The following is a 25,827-nucleotide window of genomic DNA, read 5'->3' as shown; positions in this document are numbered from 1 at the left end:
CAACTGATATTACTTCACAAATCTGGTTTATGTAGGAGCATCGAAAGCAAAGCTGTTGTTAAAGGTGTCTCCTTTGCAGATTGTCACAAGACATCTGGTGAAGACAGCAAACATGTAAAATCTGAACACTGTGTGACAAAAAGCTAACACCCATCACCCTAAACACAGAACGCTATTCTTTATCAGGACCAGGGTAGCCGGTCAAAGTAGATGGGAAGACGGATGGACCTAAATCCAGGACCAGAACCTGTCGGAGCAGGGGTGTCAAACTCCAGTCCTCGAGGGCAAGTGTCCTCAAACAAATGGCTGCATTTCCTCCTCAGTATGCAGTCAGGTTCTGTAGAGTCCTGCTAATGACCTAATTATTTCATTCAGGTGTGTTGAAGCAGAGGAACATCTATAAGTCCTCCTCGAGGACTGGACTCTGACACCTCTGGTTTGGATCAAAGAATACAGGTCCTTCTCAAAATATTAGCATATTGTGATGAAGTTCATTATTTTCCATAATGTCATGATGAAAATTTAACATTCATATATTTTAGATTCATTGCACACTAACTGAAATATTTCAGGTCTTTTATTGTCTTAATACGGATGATTTTGGCATACAGCTCATGAAAACCCAAAATTCCTATCTCACAAAATTAGCATATCATTAAAAGGGTCTCTAAACGAGCTATGAACCTAATCATCTGAATCAACAAGTTAACTCTAAACACCTGCAAAAGATTCCTGAGGCCTTTAAAACTCCCAGCCTGGTTCATCACTCAAAACCCCAATCATGGGTAAGACTGCCGACCTGACTGCTGTCCAGAAGGCCACTATTGACACCCTCAAGCAAGAAGGTAAGACACAGAAAGACATTTCTGAACGAATAGGCTGTTCCCAGAGTGCTGTATCAAGGCACCTCAGTGGGAAGTCTGTGGGAAGGAAAAAGTGTGGCAGAAAACGCTGCACAACGAGAAGAGGTGACCGGACACTGAGGAAGATTGTGGAGAAGGGCCGATTCCAGACCTTGGGGGACCTGCGGAAGCAGTGGACTGAGTCTGGAGTAGAAACATCCAGAACCACCGTGCACAGGCGTGTGCAGGAAATGGGCTACAGGTGCCGCATTCCCCAGACCTGGGCTACAGAGAAGCAGCACTGGACTGTTGCTCAGTGGTCCAAAGTACTTTTTTTGGATGAAAGCAAATTCTGCATGTCATTCGGAAATCAAGGTGCCAGAGTCTGGAGGAAGACTGGGGAGAAGGAAATGCCAAAATGCCAGAAGTCCAGTGTCAAGTACCCACAGTCAGTGATGGTCTGGGGTGCTGTGTCAGCTGCTGGTGTTGGTCCACTGTGTTTTATCAAGGGCAGGGTCAATACAGCTAGCTATCAGGAGATTTTGGAGCACTTCATGCTTCCATCTGCTGAAAAGCTTTATGGAGATGAAGATTTCATTTTTCAGCATGACCTGGCACCTGCTCACAGTGCCAAAACCACTGGTAAATGGTTTACGGACCATGGTATCACTGTGCTCAATTGGCCTGCCAACTCTCCTGACCTGAACCCCATAGAGAATCTGTGGGATATTGTGAAGAGAACGTTGAGAGACTCAAGACCCAACACTCTGGATGAGCTAAAGGCCGCTATCGAAGCATCCTGGGCCTCCATAAGACCTCAGCAGTGCCACAGGCTGATTGCCTCCATGCCACGCCGCATTGAAGCAGTCATTTCTGCAAAAGGATTCCCGACCAAGTATTGAGTGCATAACTGTACATGATTATTTGAAGGTTGACGTTTTTTGTATTAAAAACACTTTTCTTTTATTGGTCGGATGAAATATGCTAATTTTGTGAGATAGGAATTTTGGGTTTTCATGAGCTGTATGCCAAAATCATCCGTATTAAGACAATAAAAGACCTGAAATATTTCAGTTAGTGTGCAATGAATCTAAAATATATGAATGTTAAATTTTCATCATGACATTATGGAAAATAATGAACTTTATCACAATATGCTAATATTTTGAGAAGGACCTGTATTCATGTTAGAAACGCCTAGTCAAAGTCCAGTCCTCGAGGGCTAGTGTCCTGCAACTTTTGGATGTTTTCCAAGTCCTTCTAATGACCTAATTAAGTGATTCAGGTGTGTTGGTCTTGGGACAAATCTAAGGGTGGAAGGACCTGTGTGTTGGAGGTTGCAGAAGACTTTAGACCAGGGTGGAGGTTCACCATCCAGCAGGACAACCACCCTGAATGTACAGCCTGAGATACCTTTGTAGAAAACGTTGAAAACTAGGAATGACTTCCCTTCCTCCTAAGTTGTTCTGACACATCAAATCCTAATGAACCATGCTGGGTTTGTGGTTGAAACGGCACATTATGTGGGAAAGGGTGTGAATACTTTTAGACCTCAGCATGTGCTGCTGTTAGGACTCAGAGACGGTGTACCAGGTGGTTATTGGTTGTTTTTCTCATTCTTTAATATAAAAACCTGTCATTTATGTCAGACATGATGGTTCTGGGAGAACAGCACCCGCCCCTCTCCTCCTCAGGCCACGCCCACATTCTAGAACCGAGGTGGTGGGCCCATTGTTAGCGCAGTTGCCTGGCAACACGCCGCACCGTCGTCAGGGACAACCAGCCTCTGTCTTTCTTTCTTTCTCTGTCAGATAGCAACACCATTACAGAGATGACAAGCCCACGCTCACACACACACACACACACACACACACACACACGTACTGAGCTTCCATCTTGTGGCAGGAAAATTTCACACAAACACAGGAAAACATATTGTTCATTTTCATGCCTGCTGCCACTGCCTCCTCCTGCTCACACACATCATTACTCAGTGCAACGCATGATGCAATCATCCGACATCCCTTCACTGTGTGTGTGTGTGTGTGTGTGTGTGTGTGTGTGTGTGTGTGTGTGTGTGTGTGTGTGTCCGTCACACACTCGCCTCTCGTCTTTGAAAAGCTTTATTATAATTCAGCACATGAAGAGGTCACAAAGACAACTTGCAAGAGGAGAAGGAGGAGGAGCAGGAGCAGAGGCTCTCAAAACCAACGTCCTCACCTCCTCAACCAGCCTGGGAGGAAGAGGATGTTTGGGTTCAGATCCCACAAAGAGCCGGGGAACGTTTCCCTCACGACACTCAGCAAGATAAACAAATATCTGTAAACATTTCCACCACATCTTCAGGTGCAGGAACTGCAGCACGGTGACAGAGCTACAGTAGGAAAATGTGGGAGTTAGGGCTTGTTCTGCAGAGACTTGGGCTTATCGGACCTGCTGGTGCTCGTACTCTGAAATGGTTGAACAAAGACACCACAGGAGCTTTTGTTCATGATGGTTTAAGCACTGAGCAGCTCTGCAAGTTAGTTTGGATACCCTTAGATCCAACCTAACAGTAAAATTCTTGGTTAGATATCCTCAAAAAGCTTTTTTACTTCCTTCCTGTTGCATTGGAGGTCAGAACTCATTTATAGGAATGTTGTCATGCCCAGATAACCTGGTTCCAGTCGGAAAATCCGTGGGTTTTCTACTGCTAGATTTAGATTAGATTTCTGGTAGCCATATTGGATCTTGGTTGGTCTGGAACCTGAAGGGAGGAGCAGTAAGTTTACTTTGACCCAATTATAAAAATCCACACCGAGTGACCCAGACAGTGATTCTGCTCCACACCTTTCTATTCTCAGCCCTTGTGAAGAAATGAAACCAAAAGTCCATCTGCGTTGATTCACAGCATCACGATGTCCCCAATGGGGCTTCAGAGTTTCCAAGTCTAGCTTCTGGGGGGTTGCACCTGATGATTTTTCCAATTTGGATCTTGACATTTTAGTACAAATGATAATCAGAATAAAGGTCTGATTGATTTGTCGTTAGAGGTCCAAGTCAGATAAAGCAACTTACTTGTTCCCTAATATAAAATGTCCAAGTTAGACAGTTGGTTTTTCATCAATGCCAACCTCAACAGTCTTAAACTGGAGTCCAATTAAGATCTCAGCAACTGGCTCCAGCACCACCGCTTCAACCTTCCAACGAACACGTCTGTTGGCCGATACAACCTGAGCTACTTCTGCTGGATTCTCAACATTAGCTTTAGACAGATTTATGGCTCCCAGGACATTGTATTAGGCTATCCGTTGTGTTGTCCAACCTATAAAACATGACCTCCATTAACACTAATGTTCTCAGGTCCATATTTATCAGAAGAACCTTAGGCGTGTATTTCCTGAAAACACCTGGAGACAGCGGTTCATTCTGCCACCAAAGTACTTCTCAAAAATGAACTTTCAAGATAAAATTTTAATGAGAAGGTCTTAATTTGTACAAGGTATCACTGAGCATGTTGTCAACCGACAAACAGGAAATGACACAGTTGCAGTGTGGAATGTTCTGATCTCTTCCAGCCCGGTTCCTTTAAGTCCCAGAGTTCTGCTGAGGGGATCCAACAGGTCCCTGTCAATTCCCACAATGCAATGAAACTGCAGCTTGATGCTTCTGCTGGTCACCACTTGGTTCAATATGCACTGATACAGGAACACAAGAACTGGTTCTGAACCTTCTGAGGTCCTTGTCAAGGTCCAACGAACTGAACGTTCTGAACCAAAAACTAATTTGCTATTTTGGGTCAAACATTAGTGGCGGTGTACTTAGAAACGCTCAATTACAGGAACAGAAATGCAGTGAAATGGATCTTCCTGGTTTGCTTTTGGCCTTAAAGAACCAACAGAACCTCTGAGAACCTTTCATTTGCCTGATTAATGACAAGATTCACATGAATCCAACAAATTCTGGACCAGCGAGAAGGTTAAGAAGCAGCTCACAGTGTACCAGCAGAAACACGGCCCAGTAAAAGTCAATCAAGGTGCCTGTAAAGTTCTCGAGAAGGAGGTAGACAGAAGAGACAGATAACAGTGATGTGGTTATTGTAGTCCTACTGTAGGGAACTTGTAGTCCATATTAACAGTCTTGGATCACTTCCTGCTGAGGTCAGTTTGTGAATCCTCTTTGAGGTTAGCTTGTCAGCCAGTTTTGGTCAGACTGAAGAAGTCTCTGCAGCTGAGTCCTGAATCTTCCTGGGTTTTGCTACAATGGGATTAGTGGTTTTGCTGGGAGGATGAGGATGAAGAAGGCAGTTTTTCCACAGATGGAAACGCTTACTGGCCCGGGGAAATGGTTAGTGCTCCAGTGTCTGGAGAAGTTTGGAGTTCTTTCTGTATGAACACTGGGTTTATTTTACCCGACGGTTGACTTTTTTGGTCACTGCACAGTTCTAACCCACTTAAAGCTTTAGACGCTAGAGTTTTAATGAGCTACAGTTCGAAATAGACACCAGAAACATTTTATTTGCTCTGACAGAATAAAAATCCTTCAGTTTAAACGATCTTCATACTCACACCTTCAGCTGAAAACAACAGCTTAAGGTCTATCCTTTCAGAGATATCGAGGTTTCTATTCATCTGTCCATCTTCAGACATGCACTATCTGCTTGGTTTCCTCTTTCCTGATCCCCTGAGTGTTCTTGGTCTTGGTTCAGGGCAAACAGGGCAATACTGATGGGCTTAAAGGGTTAACAGACACAAGTTAAGGTTCCACCCAGGGAACCCTGTAGTCTGGATCCTAATAAGATGCTCGGATGCTTGGTCCCATGATGAACAGCAGACATTCAGCCTGAAAACTGGACTAGGGCAGTAAATCATGGACCTACGGTAGGTTCAATGGACATGTGAGTAATTTTAGATGGATGGTTATCTGCATTGTTGAAAAGTCTCATTTAAACATGTCTGACTAAGATCACAGAGATGGACCAAAACCACTATGGCAAATCACATATTAAGACAAAGATGCCTTTCTGGTATTGACCAAATCTGGCATTACATGACCACAAAATCAGAAAAGGCCTAATTCAAACCCAAAGATAAAGTAACAGTAAAGAATATCTTACCATTTATCATCTGAATACAGCAGACTTGCAGCAAGCTGACGTGATTAACAGTGTGAATTAACCTGCTTCAGTTTAGCTCCTTGAGATTCTAACTTGTTCAGTGATGGACGGTGGGCGTTACCAGCTGTCAAGCACAAGACCATTACCCTGGAAGGCCAATCTGGGAACTGCATCATGTTTTACCTTTAAACAACCCTCAACAAAGCATAAAACTTTAGTTCATTCTAATAATCCCTCCTGTTTCCTGTGATTAAACTGCCACTTCCTCCTCCTCCTCTTCCTCCATGCAGTCGAGGCAGGATTCCTGGGCTATCCAACATGACAAAGTCCCGCTCTGATTTAGTCCAAGACGCTGTAGACCTTTCACTGAATTTCATTCAGTCTAGGTCTGTCTGTGTTGGTGACTCCACTGTCGAAGGAAAGGCTAGAAGAACCAGCGAAACGCCTCCCCAGCTGGGACAGAGGGCGGCCGCTGAGGAGCAAACAGAGAAGAAGAATTGGTGTTTTTAAGAGCCAAGAAAAATCATCATGTCATTGCAAGCAGTTTGACTGGCACGTTTCAGCTAGGGCTAATTGTTCAGGATTCCCTACTATGAAGGAAACTGTCAGGATGGAGAACGTTCCTCAAGCTTCAACCATGTTGACCGGAAACCTGCATGGCTTCAAACCTGAAGGATCAGACTGAAACATCTGTGTTTGCTAACCAGTCTTAGATGAAAACTTTTTCTCACTAGCTTAAAAGTTGCAACCATTCAGGGAGAGGCGTTTGGAAAAGGTTCTGACCCAGATTAAACCTTTTAAGACTATTTGGAGACTTCTTTTCTTTGTCAAACTTAAAGGTTTTTGTGGTCCATTTGTTTTGGACTCTGCAGAAAAAAACTCAGAGGAAAGTAATGATAAATTCAAGACAAAGCTTTAATGTTTGGTGCTCAAAGTAAAGTTTAGGGCTCAGGGAGAGTCTGTCAGGTCGACTTCAAAGAACACAGAAAAAGGATGATTCAAGAGAGTGAAACCACCTGCCACAAACACACATACACACACAGGACACACAAATTCACACACTCTGTTGCTCGTGCACACGTGCATGTTGCTGTCAGTTGCCGTGAGCCTCCACAGGTCCAATTAGTGTGTAATTGAGGAAGATTATGGCTGCTAATTCACTGTCTTCCTAACGCACACACTCCTTGTTTTAGTGCGCAGGAGACGGAATAATTAGAGTTAGTATGTAGACATTCCCACAGGAAGTATGTGTGTGTGTGTGTGTGTGTGTGTGTGTGTGTGTGTGTGTGTGAGAAAGATATATGGAGTCATCAGTGAGGTCGAAAACCAGTGTCAATGAATTATTGATCGTCGCTACTTCTTATGGCAAAGACGAGCCTTGGCACACACCCTGAGGACGAGGCAGATAACATAAATATTCTCCGTTTCCCGCTCTCTGCAGGCTCACTTTATCTCTGTGAATCAGTGTAGACTGGTGTGTGTGTGTGCGTGCGTGAGTGTGTGTGTGCGTATGTGTGTTGGCAGCCTGCCAGACCTCCACAGGCTCCGAGCTCTCGCTTTTCACCACCCACCATCTGCACAGCACTCACACACACTCACTCAGCAGGGTGAGCGATGCCTTCCAGCCACACTGGCAGTCATCTGGGTTAAGTGAGCCAGGACACACACACACACAGAGGAAACCAAACACACACACAGGAGCATGTAGAGAGAAGTAAAACCAGCTAAATATTCAGCTCTGTCACTGTTTACGTGAACATCTGTGGTGTGTACTGATACCCCTTGAAATTACCTCATTTTGTCACATTATAAAAACAAACTTCAATGCGTTTCTCTGGATTCTATGAAAAGATTGACACAAAGTATGAAGCAGTTCTGAAGTGAAGAAAAATGATGAAACATTTTTCTGTTTTCTTTTTAGACATAGAAATCTGAAACGTGTAAAATGAAGTTCTATTTCTAGCCCATGGAGTTCTGTTTCTATCTTCTAGAACCATCTTTCACTGCAGTTGCAGCTGCAGGTCTTCTGAGGTACATCTCTACCAGCTTTGTTCAGGTCTTCTGCAGCCTCTAACAGGTTTTCTTCCCAGGATTGTCCTGGAAGGAGCTCCACCAACTTCCCTGTGCCTGCAGAAGAAAAGAATCTCCACAGCATGATGCTGCCACCACCGTGTTTCACTGTGGATATGGTGTGTTCAAGGTGATGTGCTGTGGTCTTTTTTCAACACACATCGTGTTTTGTTTGTAAAAGTGAACTTTTGGTCTGACCAGAGCTCGTTATTCCACGTTTCCAAACTGCAGACCTTCTTACAACGATGGCTTTGTTCTTACCAGTTTTACTAAGAGGCCCGTATTGTGGAGTGCTCAACTAATATTCATCTTGTAAACAGATTCTCCAACCTGTGAGCTGTGGATCTCTGCAGCTCCTCCAGAGTTACCACGGGCTTCTTGGCTGCTTCTCTGATTAATGCTCTCTTTGTCCAGCCTGTCAGTTTAGGTGGCTGTCCATATCTTGGTAGATCTGATGTTGGTTCATCGTCTCTCCATGTTCACAGGATTGAACATAGCTCTGGGAGATGTTCAAAGCCTGGGATTGTTTTAGAACTGCTTTAGGCGATACACAACTATATCTCTGACCTGTCTGTTCCTCGGTCCTATTTTATCATAATTTTCCTTCCCCTTCACAATAATGTCCTACTTCGACTAGTCTGTCACAGTCCGCCCAAATAAAATACCCTGAAGTTTGAGGTTAAAGAGAAAAAACGAGAAACAGTTCAAGTGATACAAATACTTTTGGACGGCACGCTGTGTGTGTTACTGTGTATGTAGATGCGCATGCTCACCTCCAGTACCCCGCCTCCTCCTCCCGGCTTCTTCTTAAGCTCCTCACACTTCCTGAACTTGCAGATCTGGTGACCCGTCTTCCTGTTGCGGCAAGACGAGCAGACGCCGCAGTTGATCAGCCGTCTGCACGGCCCGCACACGCCGCAGCGCTTCCGCTTCCTCTTTGCCACTGTCCCTGACGACGATGAAGACGATGACGAGAGAGAGACACCCCCTGCTGTCACCCCTGATGATGAGGGGGAGGAAGAGGAGGGGCAGGGGGAGGAGTTGGTGTGCTGTTGGCAGTCCGTTAGGGCCCGCTGGCCGCTCGTCATCTGAAAAGCACTGCTAGCGTCTGAAATCCCGCCACCTGCGGATCCCATTGCCATGACGATGACCCCAGGGGGTAATCCCAGCCCCCCCAGGAAGCCACCACTCATAACCCCTCCCCCATTGCAGTTGCCACCCTCTGATAGGCCCATCATGTCCGGGTGGGCGTGCCCCTGCTTGTTCATAACGCCACAGTCGGCCCCGCCATTGTAACCGGGGAGAAAGTTCCCGTTGCTAGGCGCTATGGGGTGATGGTGTGCTGTTCCCTGGGTAACAGGAAGTGATGCAGTGTGTCCATGTTTTTCAGCCCCTCCCCCTTCACTTCCACCGCCGCCCCCTCCCGACCCTCCACCACTCTGGTGCATGCTGCTGCTGTGGGGGTGTGAAGAGGTCATGTGACCTGGCGTCGCCGAAGGATGGTGGTGGTGATGTGTTGGCGCTGTGGCCACAGGTTTGGGTCTGCCCCAGAACATTGCTGCTGGGTGGTTCATGTTCATGTTCATGTTGTCATGGCAACCCCATGGGGCTGTCGCCATGGCACCCAGCCTGGCAGCAGTAGGGGGGAAGATGGGAGCAGCGGCTGCTAGACGGGCCGCCAGTTTGGCTGATTGTGGGAAGTTTGTTACGTTCATGTTCATGTTGACGTTGGTCTTGTAGAAGGTGGCGATGGATGAGCGGTACCGGTCCATCTCAGTGGTGTAGTCGAGCATCGGTGCCAGGCCTGACACCTGCAACAAAGACCTTTATCACTTTTCCTTACGCCATGTGAATGTACATCTTAAAGACCGACGATTAACCAGTGCAGGAGATCTGAACTCAGAAGTTCAGAATGATAACGTGAAAACATAAGCTACATTTACATGGACATAAATAATCTGTATAAACGGCCGATCGGACTAAAAATGTGTCATGTAAACATGTCAGTCGGAATATTCTGATCTGTAATCCGATTGAGAGGAGTGGTTTATTGACAATCCCATCGGCATGCATGTAAACGCTTGGCAAAGTATTCTGAATGAGGCAAGCTGACCTGAGTGCGCATGTGCACCCCGCGTCAACGTGACGTATTTCCGCCTTGAGTGGCTAGTCACTCTGGCTAGATGCTAACAGAATTTTCCGATCAGCAAACTTAAATGACATTTTTAGTCCAATCGGCCGTTTTTTTACTGATTAATTATGTCCATATAAACGGTACAATCCGATTATTTTTGGCTTTATAATCTGGATACATTTGAATCCGATCCTGAAATTTTGTGTATGTAAACTTAGCTATTGACTCACCTGCCCTTGACTGCCATAACCATGGTGATTAGGGTGATGGTGAGAGGGGGCGGAGCTTCTCTGCAACATTGAGGAGAGGTCACTCTCCACACATACGCCACTCGTCATTCCCGACATGACCTTTCACACACGCACACACACACATATATACACGTTTGCTCAGATAGCAGTTACGTCTGTGAGGTCACCACGTTCTGGTCTGTGAATGAAAAAAAACAGACAAAGTGTCTTCAGGAAATACATCAGAGTTTGTTTATTGATTTATAAAGGTCACGGTAACCTTGCTCTCTGGTTTAATCTTTTTACCTGACATCGGTTCATAAAATTTTTTTTGTCTATAACTAATGTGAAGAGGTTACTTTATCTGACATGTTCAGCTCAGCTCCATGTATTAGTTGATACTAAGCACAGTAAGGCAGGGATACGACTTACCTAGGCCGTTACCCTGCTTCCACAATACTCCATGGCTGCTTTCACATAGGTAGCTGAGAACTCTGCAGCAAAATCATTACAGTGTAAATGTTGTTTGGCAGCAGAGTGGGCTGCACTGCAACGAGCTGAGTGATGCACACCGCAAGGAATGCCGTACAAGGTACAATTATTTTATGTTTTCTGGAGTTAAAATTATTTTAACTTGGGCTCAGCGGTCTGTGATGCCATCAGGGGATCTCAAAGCATAGACAATCTGTTACATGTCCATCAAGACAAAGACAGAACTGAGGCTGGCGATGTCTCAATCTAGAGCTTTTTACAGAATAAAGGTCGAAGGTTAAGGACATATTGAGATCTATTTAAAAAGAGTTGTGATTTGGAAGGACATACCTAATGGTTTGAGAGTTTAAAAAGCAAAAGAATTAATGTTTTTACATCGATGGCATGTACAACCGTCTTTCCTTACAATCAATTCACTAGCATCATCGAGCACCATGTGAATGACGATACTTTCGTCAACAACTTATCCCCTCAGTAACATATTGTGAGTCTTTGGTTGCTTGGGCCTGTCTACAGTAGTCATTGGACCAGAGGCAGGGTACACCCTGGACAGGTATCCATCACAGGGCAACACAGAGACACACAGGACAAACAACTATGCACACACACACACACACACTCATACCTAAGTGCAATTTAGTGAGAGCAATTGACCTAACAGTCATTTCTTTTGGACTTCGGGAAGAAGCCGGAGTACCTGGTGAGAACCCACGCATGCATGGGGAGAACATGCAAACTTCATGCAGAAAGAATCCGAGGATTTGAACCCAGGACCTTCTTGCTGCAAGGCAACAGTGATACCAACAGTGCAACCCATTATTGTAGTCTAAAGGGCAGAACATAGTTGGGCGTACCGTGAGCAGCGCGGACTCCGCGGCTTCATAGTCGATACAGGTATTGGATTATTTCTAGCACCATGACATGCTGAACCATCCCAATGACTGGCATCACCCAGACTACAAGTTCACCATCTCATGCTAAAGCAGTTTGGACCAAAGCAGAGGTGGCTGCCATTGAAGACATCCTATACCACAAGCTATGGGCTCATAAGGAATGCTGTTGTATCCTGTACAGCAACAAATCTCCAAGGTATGACTTTAACTCTGGTAGTAATAAAGAGACCCTGGCAGTACAGTTCTATATTAATGGCATCCTGCATTCATGTTTTACCAGTCTTCAGGGAGAACTCTAGTACGGTGTTTTCAGCAGAGCAGTTGCTGTTGACACACTGCTTATCCACTGCCAGCATTTTGTTTAGGTTCTCCTGTCACCGGCCAGGTGAATTGATCATTAGGTTACCCAATAAAACGTACGAGTTAAGCTCAGAGAGGAACTGCTGGACATTAAGAGCTGCACCACCCTGGTCCACATCTGTGGTGGTGAAGCCGTGGTGCATTAGGTGATGCAAAGACTGTCTCTTCCATTTCACTCTTAATCTCTGCTTGTATCCAGGTCCTAGGAGGGCAAAATCCTCATGAGACTGGGTCAGTCAAGGTGCTAAAACCGCTAACTCTGTTTTACTTTATTTGTTTATTTCAAACACAATTGGAAAATAGAAAAGTCAAAGAAACAGAAAAATATAACATGTAAAATCAACAGAGATTTCACACTGTTCAACAGCTCAATGTTGTGTTTGAATGGGGTAAGAAGAAGTATAAATCTATTAAATCCTACCCCAGTACCTCAAAATCAACACTGTAAACAATTTGATCTGATATTGTAATCTTTCAAGATGTGCTATTTCATTCTGTATAAGATGTAAAGTCTGTCTGGTCACCTAGTTTTTATAATTGGTAAAATCTGCCTCATAAGTACTAAAATTACTAATATTTCAGTCCAGAAGGTTTGGATTTACTCATCCTAGTTGTGGTTTTTATGCCTAGTTACCCCAACAATAACAAAACTGTTGGTTTTAACAGATTTTTGTTCTGTTTGAGTTTAAAAAACATCAAAATCCGGTGAAAGATTGAAACCTCAGGAATTTTGCGACGCATGTTCCAGTTGGAACGCTCCAAACACTGGGCTGCCATGCTTTGTTTTGTCCAAAATAAGCCTGAATTCATAAGCTAGGATTGAACAGCCCAAATTCTGCCCCTAAAGTCCAAACATGTTTTCAGTCAAATTAAATGTTTAGTGTCATTTCAGCAGAAGTCCAATTTGTCTTTCCTATGTCTTGTCAACAACATTTTTCTCTTGGGGGAAGGAACAAGTCACAACTTTCAAAAACCACTTCGTATGAGTGGTGTCCTCAATCTGGTCCCCACCTTTCCAGAAAGCCCCTGAAAGTTGGGAGTGTTGCCCGGTTCTGTTACCCCATAATGGCAGGAAAGCAAATCCTCCCTCAGAACACAAACAGACGAACAAAGCAGCCAGAAAAAAACATTCGCTGCTTTTTGTCAGTGTGTGAACAACGAGCAGACTGCACGGCGGGGTGAACGTTTGTCCAAGCCCCTGACGGAGTGTGTGTTTGTGTTGTGTGTGTGCAGCCAGTGTGAAAACGTGTGTGTGCCCCCCGTCCCTCCCCAAACCACCCCCCCCCCTTCCAACCCTCAACTCCCCGAGGCGTAACTAATTACCCTGTCTGGTCAAGCGCGCGGCGCGAGCTCCGACAGAAGGTCACAGCGGCCACCGACCGCGAGGGAAAAACGGCTCTCCCACGCGACACATTAACACCTCCCCCCCTCAGGCGCTGAAAGCCAAGGAGCAGGGAGGGGGGGGGGGGGAGGGGGGGGGGAGGGGTGTGATGAGGGAACAGGGGGGGGGGGGGGGGGTCAACCACAAAAAAAAGCAGAGCCGATAACGACCGATAAATACCGTGAACACAGCATGCAGTCCGATACAGCGCGAGGAGGAAGGGAGAAGATGGACGGCGCGTGCTGCTGCTACTTACCGGCCCCGCGAGGAGGAGGAGGAGGAGGAGGAGGGTGATGAGGAGAAGAGGAGGAAGGAGGAGAAGACCGTCTGGGAATTAGCCCGCCACGGATCATGGCTGGCGGGGAAGGAGACAGAGAAAGAGAGGAGAGGAGGGGGGGACGAGAGGAGCTCCGGGAGGGATTTGTCGGTCTGTTGGTACCAAGGAGGAGGAGGAGGAGGAGGAGGAGGAGGAGGAGGAGGTGATGGAGGGAGGGATAACGGGGAGTGGGGGTTGGGGGGGGGGGGGCGGATGGATAATCACCTGGGTTTGGCACAAGCGAGGCGGGGAGAAGGAGGGAGGGCGAGGCGTTAAATTACCCCGACCGAGGAGAAGGGAAGCGGCTCTGTGGAGACCCTGCAGGGGAGGAGGAAGAGAGAAGAGGAGCTGGAGGAAAGAAAAGAGAAAAAACACAGAACCATGGGAGGAAAGGGGGAGGAGGACGGGGGGGTGATGAATAATGGCGGAGGTTATGAACGGATACGTGCGTCGCTCTCGCGGCAGGGCGAGAAGGGGAGGGAGGGAAGCAGGGGGTTACACGCCACGCTGATGTTCAGTAACAGAGAGGGGAGGTGTGTGTCTGGTGTGTGTGTGTAAGGTGTGTGTGTGTGTCTGGTGTGTGTGTGTCTGGTGTGTGTGTGTCTGGTGCGTGTGTGTCTGGTGTGTGTGTGTCTGGTGTGTGTGTGTGTCTGGTGTGTGTGTGTCTGGTGTGTGTGTGTGTCTGGTGTGTGTGTGTGTCTGGTGTGTGTGTGTCTGGTGCGTGTGTGTCTGGTGTGTGTGTGTCTGGTGCGTGTGTGTAAGGTGTGTGTGTGTCTGGTGCGTGTAACGTGTGTGCGTGTAAGATGTGTGTGTGTCTGGTGCGTGTAACGTGTGTGCGTGTAAGATGTGTGTGTGTCTGGTGCGTGTAAGGTGTGTAAGATGTGTGTGTGTCTGGTGCGTGTAACGTGTGTGCGTGTAAGATGTGTGTGTGTCTGGTGCGTGTAACGTGTGTGCGTGTAAGGTGTGTGTGTGTCTGGTGCGTGTAACGTGTGTGCGTGTAAGATGTGTGTGTGTCTGGTGCGTGTAACGTGTGTGCGTGTAAGATGTGTGTGTGTCTGGTGCGTGTAACGTGTGTGCGTGTAAGATGTGTGTGTGTCTGGTGTGTGTGTGTCTGGTGTGTGCGTGTCTGGTGTGTGTAAGGTGTGTGCGTGTAAGATGTGTAAGATGTGTGTGTGTCTGGTGTGTGTAAGGTGTGTAAGATGTGTGTGTGTCTGGTGCGTGTAACGTGTGTGCGTGTAAGATGTGTAAGATGTGTGTGTGTCTGGTGTGTGCGTGTCTGGTGTGTGTGTGTCTGGTGTGTGTGTGTCTGGTGTGTGCGTGTTCTGCTGTCGGCAGCGCCCGTGGCAGCGTGCCTTGCGGCGCGCGCGGTGTGAACGGTCTGATTGGCGCCAAGAAGAGGTGAGGAGGAAACAAGAGGCGCGAGAGCAGGCAGGTGATTGGCTACTGCCATTAACAGAGAAAAAGAGAGAGATAGAGAGACCATTGAGAGATATAAGGAGAGAGAGAGCTGAATGAACCAATCCGTATTTTTCTGTTACTTTTATTAAAACAGATTTTTCTTGACTGATTTGTCATAAAATGTCAAAATTATTCCGACTTTATTAAGTAATTTAATTATAATATTTATGAACACGGTTATTAATTTAAACATGTTTTTGGGTCTTTTCCCAGTTTGTCTAGACTTACAGATGGTACGGTGGTCCTTTGTTGAAGCAACAGGGTTGTAAAGATGACTCTCACACAAAGTCCATGTCTTCTTACATGGCATCAGACCAGAAACTTGTAGTTTGGCTGATTCTGGTCCTTGTGACATACAGCATGACACAGAATCTACTAGCTTTCCTTGGATGGAGTCCTCCCCCTGTCAAACAATTCAGCGGTCCTGCTTTAGTTTACACTGTTTGGGTAGCCAGAATCTTCATAATGCCTCCATCTGAATCACCACCTTAATGTGCTGGAGGGGTTTGACTATCCCCCATGAAGAATAGAGTTGGTTAGGTTAAGTCTTGGTACCTTAGGCCCAACCAAACCAGGAGCCAATCCCCGTCCTAACAGGCAACAGGAGGTCACTTTCAAGTGGGACCATCCCCTGCGGGGAGGTGTGGGCCTGGGCATGCTGCTTCTAAGTGTTATAATCTGGCCTTTTGGATTGGGAATGTTACCAAGTAGATATAGTTGGACCCACTTTGACATAGCTTGGGCTCTGGAACCCAACTCCTGGAGAGAGGATGGACCGTTTCCTGCTCTGGAGTAGGCCAGGGAGAGAGGCATCAGGTGGGTCTGGAGATCCTCTCCTGCCCCTGGCTGAGGGCCTCGTGTTGAACTTTTCCCTGGTTAGCCAGATGGTTAATTTGTAGTTCTGAGTTGCAAGAGGTAACGTTCTGACTGTTGTCTGTACTTATACACCAAACAGCAGTGACGATTACGTGCCCTTCTTGGAGGCTCTGGGTGGTATCTTCACAGGGGGGAGAAGACGTAACATTGGACCTGCAGCTTTATGTCTTAGACACTCAGATGTAGAGAGTATAGAGAGTAATCCATATTCCATTGGAGATGTGGCTTCCAGCATCTGCTGCCTGAGGGTCATTGGTTACTTTTGAATAACAATGAAAGCAGATGTCTGCAGGTGTTTCTAGTTACATCAGGTTATGGCAACGTGATCCTTGTTGTTCCTCTCACAGCAAAGCCCTCCATTAGATTCATGCTGTGGTGATAAAAACAACAATTAAATGTTTTTTTCTATGGTAAGTGAAGTAGACAAGTTAAAAAGAAACTGTGATGGAGGGAACAGGAAGGGCTCCATGATGGAAGTATCATCAGCATACAGGTCCTTCTCAAAATATTAGCATATTGTGATAAAGTTCATTATTTTCCATAATGTCATGATGAAAATTTAACATTCATATATTTTAGATTCATTGCACACTAACTGAAATATTTCAGGTCTTTTATTGTCTTAATACGGATGATTGTGGCATACAGCTCATGAAAACCCAAAATTCCTATCTCACAAAATTAGCATATTTCATCCGACCAATAAAAGAAAAGTGTTTTTAATACAAAAAACGTCAACCTTCAAATAATCATGTACAGTTATGCACTCAATACTTGGTCGGGAATCCTTTTGCAGAAATGACTGCTTCAATGCGGCGTGGCATGGAGGCAATCAGCCTGTGGCACTGCTGAGGTCTTATGGAGGCCCAGGATGCTTCGATAGCGGCCTTTAGGTCATCCAGAGTGTTGGGTCTTGAGTCTCTCAACGTTCTCTTCACAATATCCCACAGATTCTCTATGGGGTTCAGGTCAGGAGAGTTGGCAGGCCAATTGAGCACAGTGATACCATGGTCAGTAAACCATTTACCAGTGGTTTTGGCACTGTGAGCAGGTGCCAGGTCGTGCTGAAAAATGAAATCTTCATCTCCATAAAGCTTTTCAGCAGATGGAAGCATGAAGTGCTCCAAAATCTCCTGATAGCTAGCTGCATTGACCCTGCCCTTGATAAAACACAGTGGACCAACACCAGCAGCTGACACGGCACCCCAGACCATCACTGACTGTGGGTACTTGACACTGGACTTCTGGCATTTTGGCATTTCCTTCTCCCCAGTCTTCCTCCAGACTCTGGCACCTTGATTTCCGAATGACATGCAGAATTTGCTTTCATCCAAAAAAAGTACTTTGGACCATTGAGCAACAGTCCAGTGCTCCTTCTCTGTAGCCCAGGTCTGGGGAATGCGGCACCTGTAGCCCATTTCCTGCACACGCCTGTGCACGGTGGCTCTGGATGTTTCTACTCCAGACTCAGTCCACTGCTTCCGCAGGTCCCCCAAGGTCTGGAATCGGCCCTTCTCCACAATCTTCCTCAGGGTCCGGTCACCTCTTCTCGTTGTGCAGCGTTTTCTGCCACACTTTTTCCTTCCCACATACTTCCCACTGAGGTGCCTTGATACCTCACTCTGGGAACAGCCTATTCGTTCAGAAATTTCTTTCTGTGTCTTACCCTCTTGCTTGAGGGTGTCAATAGTGGCCTTCTGGACAGCAGTCAGGTCGGCAGTCTTACCCATGATTGGGGTTTTGAGTGATGAACCAGGCTGGGAGTTTTAAAGGCCTCAGGAATCTTTTGCAGGTGTTTAGAGTTAACTCGTTGATTCAGATGATTAGGTTCATAGCTCGTTTAGAGACCCTTTTAATGATATGCTGATTTTGTGAGATAGGAATTTTGGGTTTTCATGAGCTGTATGCCAAAATCATCCGTATTAAGACAATAAAAGACCTGAAATATTTCAGTTAGTGTGCAATGAATCTAAAATATATGAATGTTAAATTTTCATCATTACATTATGGAAAATAATGAACTTTATCACAATATGCTAATATTTTGAGAAGGACCTGTAGATATAAGGTACAGCACAATCCCACGAGCAAAAATATGTGAGGTGGACCTGAGGATAAAATATATGTCAATGGAAATTACCAATATGTGGAGAGCATAGGTAGAGTTTTGGTACTTCTGACTGACGGCCGATGCTTCAGAAAACGTTTTCACACCTGCTCTGTTTCAGAACCATCAACAGTTCCAGTAAAACTATCCAAGGTTAAGGTCCAGCATCCTGTTCTGTCCTGGAGCATCAAGAGTCTAATGGGTTTCCAAGGCAACAATAGATGCATCTTAATTGAATAAATGAACATTGGCACTACTGGTGTATGTTTAGGTTTTTTAATATTTAATTAAATAACTTTCGGTCTGTCAAGTATTGTCCTGTGAATACCAGCCCAAAATGGCGGTGGTGATGATTTGATTTTCAAAACAGCAACTCTGCACACATATGGAATAAATTCACAACTTCTCTCCAAAATATAAGAATTTATTAACACAACAATTCAGCTCCAAGTTAAAAATATTTCAATTAAATTCAACTAAAAACTACCAAGCAAAATAAAGCAATAAGTAAAACTAATGAACTATATACAACAAAGAGAACCAGCCAAAAGGATGCAATGATATGACAGTTCAATGTGGATATTTATGTTGAAGAACCAAAGTTTATTTTGAGGAATTTATAAATGAGGTCAAATTGGTTTTAAAACTAATTAGGAAACGAGTGGAAAGTGTTCAAACCACCAGTCACAACGCAAATCAAAAGAGTAAGTATTTTATTTGAATAAAATAAAATACTTTAAAGAATTATTTGCCACATTAGAAATCAACAACATTTTTTGGAAAATTGATTTTCTCAAACTTTATTTGAACAGCCACCCATGACGACTCCACGTCATCCAGCTGTGACTCCTTCTTTATGGGTTGTACTAAAAGTAGACCAAGGCGGTGCTTTTAGGTTCAGTCCATGTTTCATCCCATGTCTGGAGCACAAAGTCTGGACCCCTTCAGAGTGCTAAGACTGAGATGGTTTGGACATGGAGGACTGTTGGAGACTGAGCTGCAGGCAGGAGGAAAATCTTAGATGCATTGATAGTAAACACAAAGGTTTCTGTTGCTACTGAGAGAAGTCTGATGATCCAAAGTAAAAGAAACCAGAGTAAACTCTAGAGAGCGAAGTCTAACAATAAGAGTCTGTATCAGAGGAACGGTATGTTAAAGTGGTGTCTTTAGGAAACAGGAAAATAATCCAGACATAGGACCTGTGAAACCCATCATGCTTCAGCTCACCATCTACTGCAGAAGTTCTCAAACTTTCTAAATATCATATTTTCCTCTTTACACACATTTACAAACAGAATAACAAAACAACCTGGACTTTTCAGTTTGTTGTTTCATTAAAAACTCCTTATTTATTGCCACTGGATGATGGGTTGAAGGCAACACAAAAGCTGACATTTCCAAGCTTAAAGTTGGAAAATGTCACATAAAGGTCACAATAAGTCATAATTCCAGGTGGGAAATTTAGACACTTCTTAACAACCTCAAGATTCAACATGGCTGCCGTGCGTACACAATTTAATGATGGCCTGTAGTCAGTTTGGTGACCTCCTGTAGTCAACTTTACAAGGTTTGGAAGTACAACATGCATCTTGTATTGTAAATAAATAGCATTTGACAGCCTTGTATTACAGCTATGATCCAACTGGGACATGTGTTATAGAAGTTGAGTCTGTCTATATGATTAGACTGATTTGATGAATGTGTTGGATTCATCTGTGCGTAGCGGCTGTTAATGCACCGACTCCAGCCTCAGTTCACTTATTGTGAAGCTCCCCCAAATTCTTGAATGGATTTCGCTTGACAAACCTCTCAAGACTGTGACTATCTGCTTTGCTGGTGCACTTTTCCTTCCACTCAACTTTCTATGTGATTGGATACAGCACTGTCTGAACAACCAACTTTTTCACGATGCTCAAATTTTTGCGATGCACCTGTAACTACATGATATTAAATTGGTTTATATTTATTTCTAAATATTAACACCAAAACCTTTTCTAGTTATTACTAAAAGCAGCCCAGGTATCTATTGTATCCTTTTTGAAGCTATAGTCTTATAATTCAAAAGGCTTAAGTAATATGATTTTTTTCCATAAATGAACGGACATACGGATTAAAAATAAATAAAAAGTTCTATAAAGTCCGAACAGAAACTTTTCAAGACCTTCAAGAATCCTGAAAAAAAAACTCTTCAAGACAGGTAAGAAAAACAGGCGAGTTTCTGCTGTGAAAAATGATGAAATACCGACATCTAGTGGAGGAAAGTGGGATGTGCAGCTACCGCTTGGTTAAGCTGGTTTTAACTGGATGTCCAGTGTGCAGAAACTGCTAACAGATGCCTTATTGTTACATCCTCGGCTGAATTTCCAGTAATGCGCCTCTACCGCTGTGTCCGGGCTTTTACACCGACCTGATCCCGCTGCAGGTACGTTAGCTCCGCTGCTGGCGGTTAGCCTCGTCATCAACCACCGCGGCTAGCCTGGAGCTGTGGATGTCAGCGGGACCAACGGATGGTAAACGAAGCGAAAAGAGTAGCCGTGGTACCGAGAGTTGCTCGGCATTCGTTATTAAAGAACAGAACAGCCATACTCGACACCATAGTCAGAGGGTGAAAGAGCAACGCCACGCCTGAATGTGTTGTCAGCGTTGGTGGTATAGTGGTTAGCATAGCTGCCTTCCAAGCAGTTGACCCGGGTTCGATTCCCGGCCAACGCATAGCTTTTACTTTTTATCTAGTATTACTGATAATATTGTATAATTGTATGATCTGATTAGTAACTATTTATTTCAGTTTTTCATCTCATGGATTAAACCAGATTAATACAATCACAGACAAATGTATGAATTACATAAGAAAGAAGCAGTGAAGTAATAGTGACTATACAATGTTTTACTGTCCACATTTCACTTTAATTCCTTAAGAAGTGTTCATTTTGATCCTAATGTGGAAATTGGACCTATCTGAACTGTACTTTTAATTAAACTGAAGTACATCAAATTGCTGGGAATTACCTAAACCAAAAGCCCAAACCTTGAAGCGCTTCAACGTTTTCACAAATTGTCAACTACAAACAACAATGTATTTTATTGGGATTTAATATGATAGATCTCCCATCATCTCTGACCAGCTTTCCTGTCCCTCCTGAAGAAAAACATCCCCACAGCATGGTGCTGCCTCCACAATGTCTGGGTTGATGTGTTTAGGGTGATGTGCATAGTTACTTTTCAGCCAAAAGTCCAGTTTTTGGAAAACCACAGATGTGACCTTTTCCTTCATGGTCAGACTTGTGGAGAACAGAGCTTACAGTTGTCCTGTCAACAGATCCTCCTACCTGTGAGCTGTGAATCTCTGCAGCTCCTCCAGATTTCAATGAACACAAATATCATAAACTGTATAAAATTAAGACCTATTTTGATCTGTGATTTCAGACATGGGGCGGTATTTCTACAGTGAGGTCCACATCAAGAGTCCATGGGATCAGGTTCTGGCTGCTTTCTGGCAGCGGTACCCAAACCCATACAGGTAAATCAGGTAACCTGCCTGGTGTATAAGATAAAACTCAATCTGCTCAAGAACAACTCCAATCACTTCTGCTTCACGCCAGACTGAGCCCAAAAATGATTGTGGTTTCCAGAACCAGAGGGTTTTATTCAATCCTGAACTTGTACATTTGTGCAAAATAAGAGAACCGTGTTCTACCTGCCCTAGGAGGAGCCAAGCTGAGGACAACAAATCATTACAGGTGTTAAATGTTATTATGATGTAAAGGAAAATAATAAGTGGTGAAGTGTGTCATTTCCTTCTATCCCAGTTTGTTTTCTGGCTGTGTGAAACATTCAGGAAGTGTCTTGTTTAAATGTCCAACCATCAGCCTTAAAGCCTAAAATATTTCATATAAATAAAGATCATTTAGATTTCAGAAGCTGGAACCAAAAAACATTTGGTATTTTTCAATAAGAAATGTAACACCTAACTGTGCCATTAAATGGTTTAAAGGGGACATATCATGCAAAACCCATTTTTATAGCCTTTCAATACATTTTGTTGTGTATCTGGAGTCTGTAGGAATGCAGAAAAGTTGAATTTAGTCTCTCCAGGTGCTGCGCAGATATGTTTATATTCTGTTTTGGATCATATTTTTCAGTCCCTTCAGTTTTCTCCATCGTCCGTTTCTCCAACTGTTACGTCACAGTTTTTGCTCCAGAATAGCTAAATAAGGTCACGGACTTCCAGCTAACCAATTTCATGAATCTGCCATTTTTATTTCTCTCTGTGATTTTGTAGTCCAACCTCAAGTATGCCATGCTGCAAGTGTATAAGTCTAAATGTTCGGTTGTTGGGTGCATTAACACATTCATTACACCGTGTCCCAGCATCAGAACCTGCTCAAAGTAAATATTATTTTTCACGGAAATATTCCCACATCAGTGGAGACGTTCCTCTTCGTCTGCATGAAGCTCTTCAAGGATGAGTTCTTCATCAACCTCCTCCAGTATCAAGAAGGATTTGCTGAAAGACTTTCTCTGATTAAAGGGTCAGTTCCTTCTGTCTGTAGAAACAACGAACGCAGCAAAGCGGAAAGCTGCAAATTACACTAAAATGACAACAAACTTTATTTTAGACGTGACTTTATTGTGTTTATTGATGTCCTGGTCATTGTTCTGATAGCAGTAGCATCGAGCCTTCTGCTGATGTTAGCGCTGTGTGCTGCTTTTAGCTCCTTGAGGACCGAACTGTACGTGTTTTGAATATTTTTATTACATAAAAAGTTTTTCACTGTTTTTGCCATTTTTGTTTTGTTTCAGCACCGCTAGATAATTGTATCTCTGCTATGAAACTACAAAAATGGCAGAACGGAGTGGAGTGGATTGCTCTTTGACCTGTCGGGGGGCGGGGTATGAAGTGCCTCAGTAGCATTTAAAGAGACGGCACCAAAACGAGTCGTTCTCAGAAGCGCCTCAGAACAGGTAAAAGAGGAGCCTGTGAAGCTACAAGAACAAGGGGTTCAGACCAAAGCATTGAGGTTCTACTTTACACAGACCACAACTGAATGATTTAAGGTGAAGAAGAAGAATTTAAAAGCATGATATGTCCTCTTTCATTTACTATAAGACCAAACCTGAACACATTAAAAATTGTGAAAAGATTTTTACTACGAGTAATATAAAGCATGTCTTCAGGCAGTGGACATTTCTTTAACCTCTAGTGGACCACTGTCCCCTCAAGCCACCACACAGCCCAGGTAGAATACCTGGTGGTGTATAGTACTATACACCACCAGGTAGAATACCTGGTGGTGTATAGTACTATACACATACAAAGAATCATATTAGAAGCACTTTGCCCCCATCTAGTGGCCAGAGGTATGCCCAAATATGCCTAATTTAGCTAATTTGCATAATAAATACTTAAATATATGTTGGTTTTTCTCTCTATTGAAAATAATTTCAGTTTTTTAAAGTCAAAATCTGCAATATTTGTTTATGTAATTGTAAATAAAGTCAGACAATTAGACGTTAAGTGGTGACTGGTCGCCTGGTTTTGTGTCCCAGCACTCATGTCCTCACTGAGGACGTCCTGTACCGAGAGGTCACACCCAGCAACCACCTGTTGTCACGGAAACTGCTGACCAAAACCAACCGGCTGCCGGGATGGGCGGAGCGCATCTTCCCTGCCCACATGGCCCGGGCCGTCTATGTCCTGGAGGACTCCATCGTGGACCTGGAAGCAAACACCCTAATCACCAAGACCTGGAACCTGAACCACGACACTCTGATGGTGAGACACTGCGATGTTTTCTAAGAGGTCGTCTGTATCCTGTCTCAGGGACACGGACTCCATGTTTCATTATTAATTTGGAGTTAAATGTAAAGTCCAGTTTTAATTCTCTCAGACGGTGGTGGAGCGCTGCATGTTCGAACAGGACTGCAGTCGGCCCACTTGGACCAAACTGAGCCGAGAAGCCTGGATCTCCTCATCTCTTTATGGACTGGCCCGGCCCATACAGGTAACATGTAAACTCCATCAGAACCAGGACATCATGTCTTCAGTTTGGTAGTTAAAGCCTCAAGACCTCACAATCATAGTAAAATATATCTAAACACAGCAAGAGGTGTGCTTCATAGAGTATCCTCTGACCTGCCAGTTTATTGGGTACACCTGTTCAGTCGCTTATTAACCGATGTGGCAAATCAGCCAATCACAGCGTACCTGTTTCTGAAAAGGAAAAATTATCCAGTGAACAGACGTGTGGATGGAAAGGCCTTGTTGATGTCAGAGGTGACAGAAAGTCAATAGTAGCTCAGGCAACCCCACCTTCCAACCAAGGTATGAGGAACACCATCTCTGCACACATCACATGAACCCTTGAAGCAGATGAGCTTCAGCAGCAGGAGACCACACTAGGTACCGCTCCAATCTGCTAATGCCTTGTTCACACGGCCGGTTTTTTTCTGCCGATTGTTGAACCGATCTTCCAACATGCCTCGATCATCATGATGGCTCTGAAGATGATTTTATGAGATATTCCTGCTGCGTGTTAAGAGTGATCTAGTTGGCTCAGAAGGACGTCAGGATCACTCCAACCTAAAAATCAGGATATTCAATATGTTGGATTGTCTCGGCCCTACCGTGTGGAGTGTTCCCCGAGGACGAACGAGCACGCAGCCTGTTCAGACGCGTAGCCAATCAGAAAGCGACGTGACAGAAACACAGAGGAGAATCACTCAGAACTCACGTTTGACCTTGCGAGGGTTTGCAAGATTTCCCGTCTGACATCTGAATGTTTGTGAGTGAAATCTGTTGTGTTGGTGTGTTGTGGTTACCGTGTGGCTGGACACCACACACTGTAGGACCGAACCTGTTATATCTACAACTTTTTATCGTCACGTCTGGAGTCTCTTAGGATTTGAAAACCAGCCGACAATTTGAAAATCCTGCCATGTGAACCAAGCATAAGAGAAGGAAACTGAAGCTACAACTCACCCCAGCTCACCAGAACTGGACCACAATTGATCCGATGGTCCAATGAGTCTCAATTCTAGCACCAACATTTAAATCGACTGCTTCTTGTCACATCTGGATCTAATAAAATTAATGACCAGTCACAGCAGGAAACGTTTTAAGTTCAGTTTTCATTTCTTCTTATATTATAGGTCTTAACATTAAATCAGAATCGTCTAAAATCGCTATTAGCAGGTCAAAGTTCTACAAGTAAGTATTCAGTCAACACACCATCATTGTCAGATCTTTTCTTGCATTGCTGCTTCTTGTTTTTCTGTTCCTCCTCACACTAAGAACAAAAGGACATGTGAAGGTCCTTTCCTGGATGGGAGCACTGGTCACCTGTGGTTGAAGGTTCTTTCTGTCTCTGTCTGTCCACCAGGAGTTTGGCCTGGCCAGGTTTAAAAGCAACCAAGCTAAAGCCATGAGGGGGCTGGAGTACGCTCTGTCCAGGATACAGAGTAAGACTAACACATTAATATCTGTCCATCACATGAGAGGACCTCTTATTGAACTCACTAAGCACAATCACATGGTGACTCAGCTGGGTAACAGTACACAACATTCAGAGCA

General features: G+C 44.4%; 2 protein-coding genes and 1 non-coding gene across 8 annotated transcripts in view; 2 read left to right on the top strand and 1 right to left on the bottom strand.

Annotated features, from left to right (window-relative positions):
* Window positions 1-4,275: 4,275 nt before the first annotated feature.
* Window positions 4,276-14,377, bottom strand: LOC124881309 (CXXC-type zinc finger protein 5-like). 4 transcript variants are annotated; one of them, XM_047386862.1, is made up of 5 exons: window positions 14,039-14,377; window positions 13,754-13,852; window positions 10,372-10,570; window positions 8,781-9,818; window positions 4,276-6,409 (listed from the first exon to the last, which is right to left on the bottom strand). In XM_047386862.1, exons 3-5 carry the CDS (start codon window positions 10,486-10,488, stop codon window positions 6,362-6,364), a joined length of 1,203 nt encoding a protein of 400 aa, XP_047242818.1. In that variant the 5' UTR covers window positions 10,489-10,570; window positions 13,754-13,852; window positions 14,039-14,377; the 3' UTR covers window positions 4,276-6,361. The 4 variants fall into 4 exon arrangements, with proteins under 4 accessions (XP_047242818.1, XP_047242819.1, XP_047242820.1 ...); XM_047386863.1 differs by lacking the exon at window positions 13,754-13,852; XM_047386864.1 differs by lacking the exons at window positions 13,754-13,852; window positions 14,039-14,377 and adding an exon at window positions 13,678-13,722.
* A 6,009-nt stretch (window positions 14,378-20,386) lies between these two features.
* The window catches only part of prelid1b (PRELI domain containing 1b), a 9,611-nt gene continuing 4,170 nt past the window's right edge, over window positions 20,387-25,827 (top strand). The window contains exons 1-5 of one of the 3 annotated variants that reach the window (XM_047386889.1): window positions 20,443-20,764; window positions 21,681-21,774; window positions 23,805-24,030; window positions 24,146-24,259; window positions 25,637-25,715. In XM_047386889.1, the coding sequence (XP_047242845.1) occupies window positions 20,743-20,764; window positions 21,681-21,774; window positions 23,805-24,030; window positions 24,146-24,259; window positions 25,637-25,715 (535 nt within the window). In that variant the 5' untranslated portion in view covers window positions 20,443-20,742. Of the gene's footprint in view, window positions 20,765-21,680; window positions 21,775-23,804; window positions 24,031-24,145; window positions 24,260-25,636; window positions 25,716-25,827 lie in introns of all 3 variants that reach the window. The other 2 variants (XM_047386891.1, XM_047386892.1) reach the window with 2 other exon arrangements.
* On the top strand, window positions 20,895-20,966 carry trnag-ucc. Its single transcript has one exon. It is a non-coding gene; the product is annotated as a tRNA-Gly (tRNA).

The sequence above is a fragment of the Girardinichthys multiradiatus genome, chromosome 14, assembly GCF_021462225.1.
Source record: "Girardinichthys multiradiatus isolate DD_20200921_A chromosome 14, DD_fGirMul_XY1, whole genome shotgun sequence".
NCBI lineage: Eukaryota > Metazoa > Chordata > Actinopteri > Cyprinodontiformes > Goodeidae > Girardinichthys > Girardinichthys multiradiatus.
This window is presented reverse-complemented; position numbering and strand designations above follow the sequence as displayed.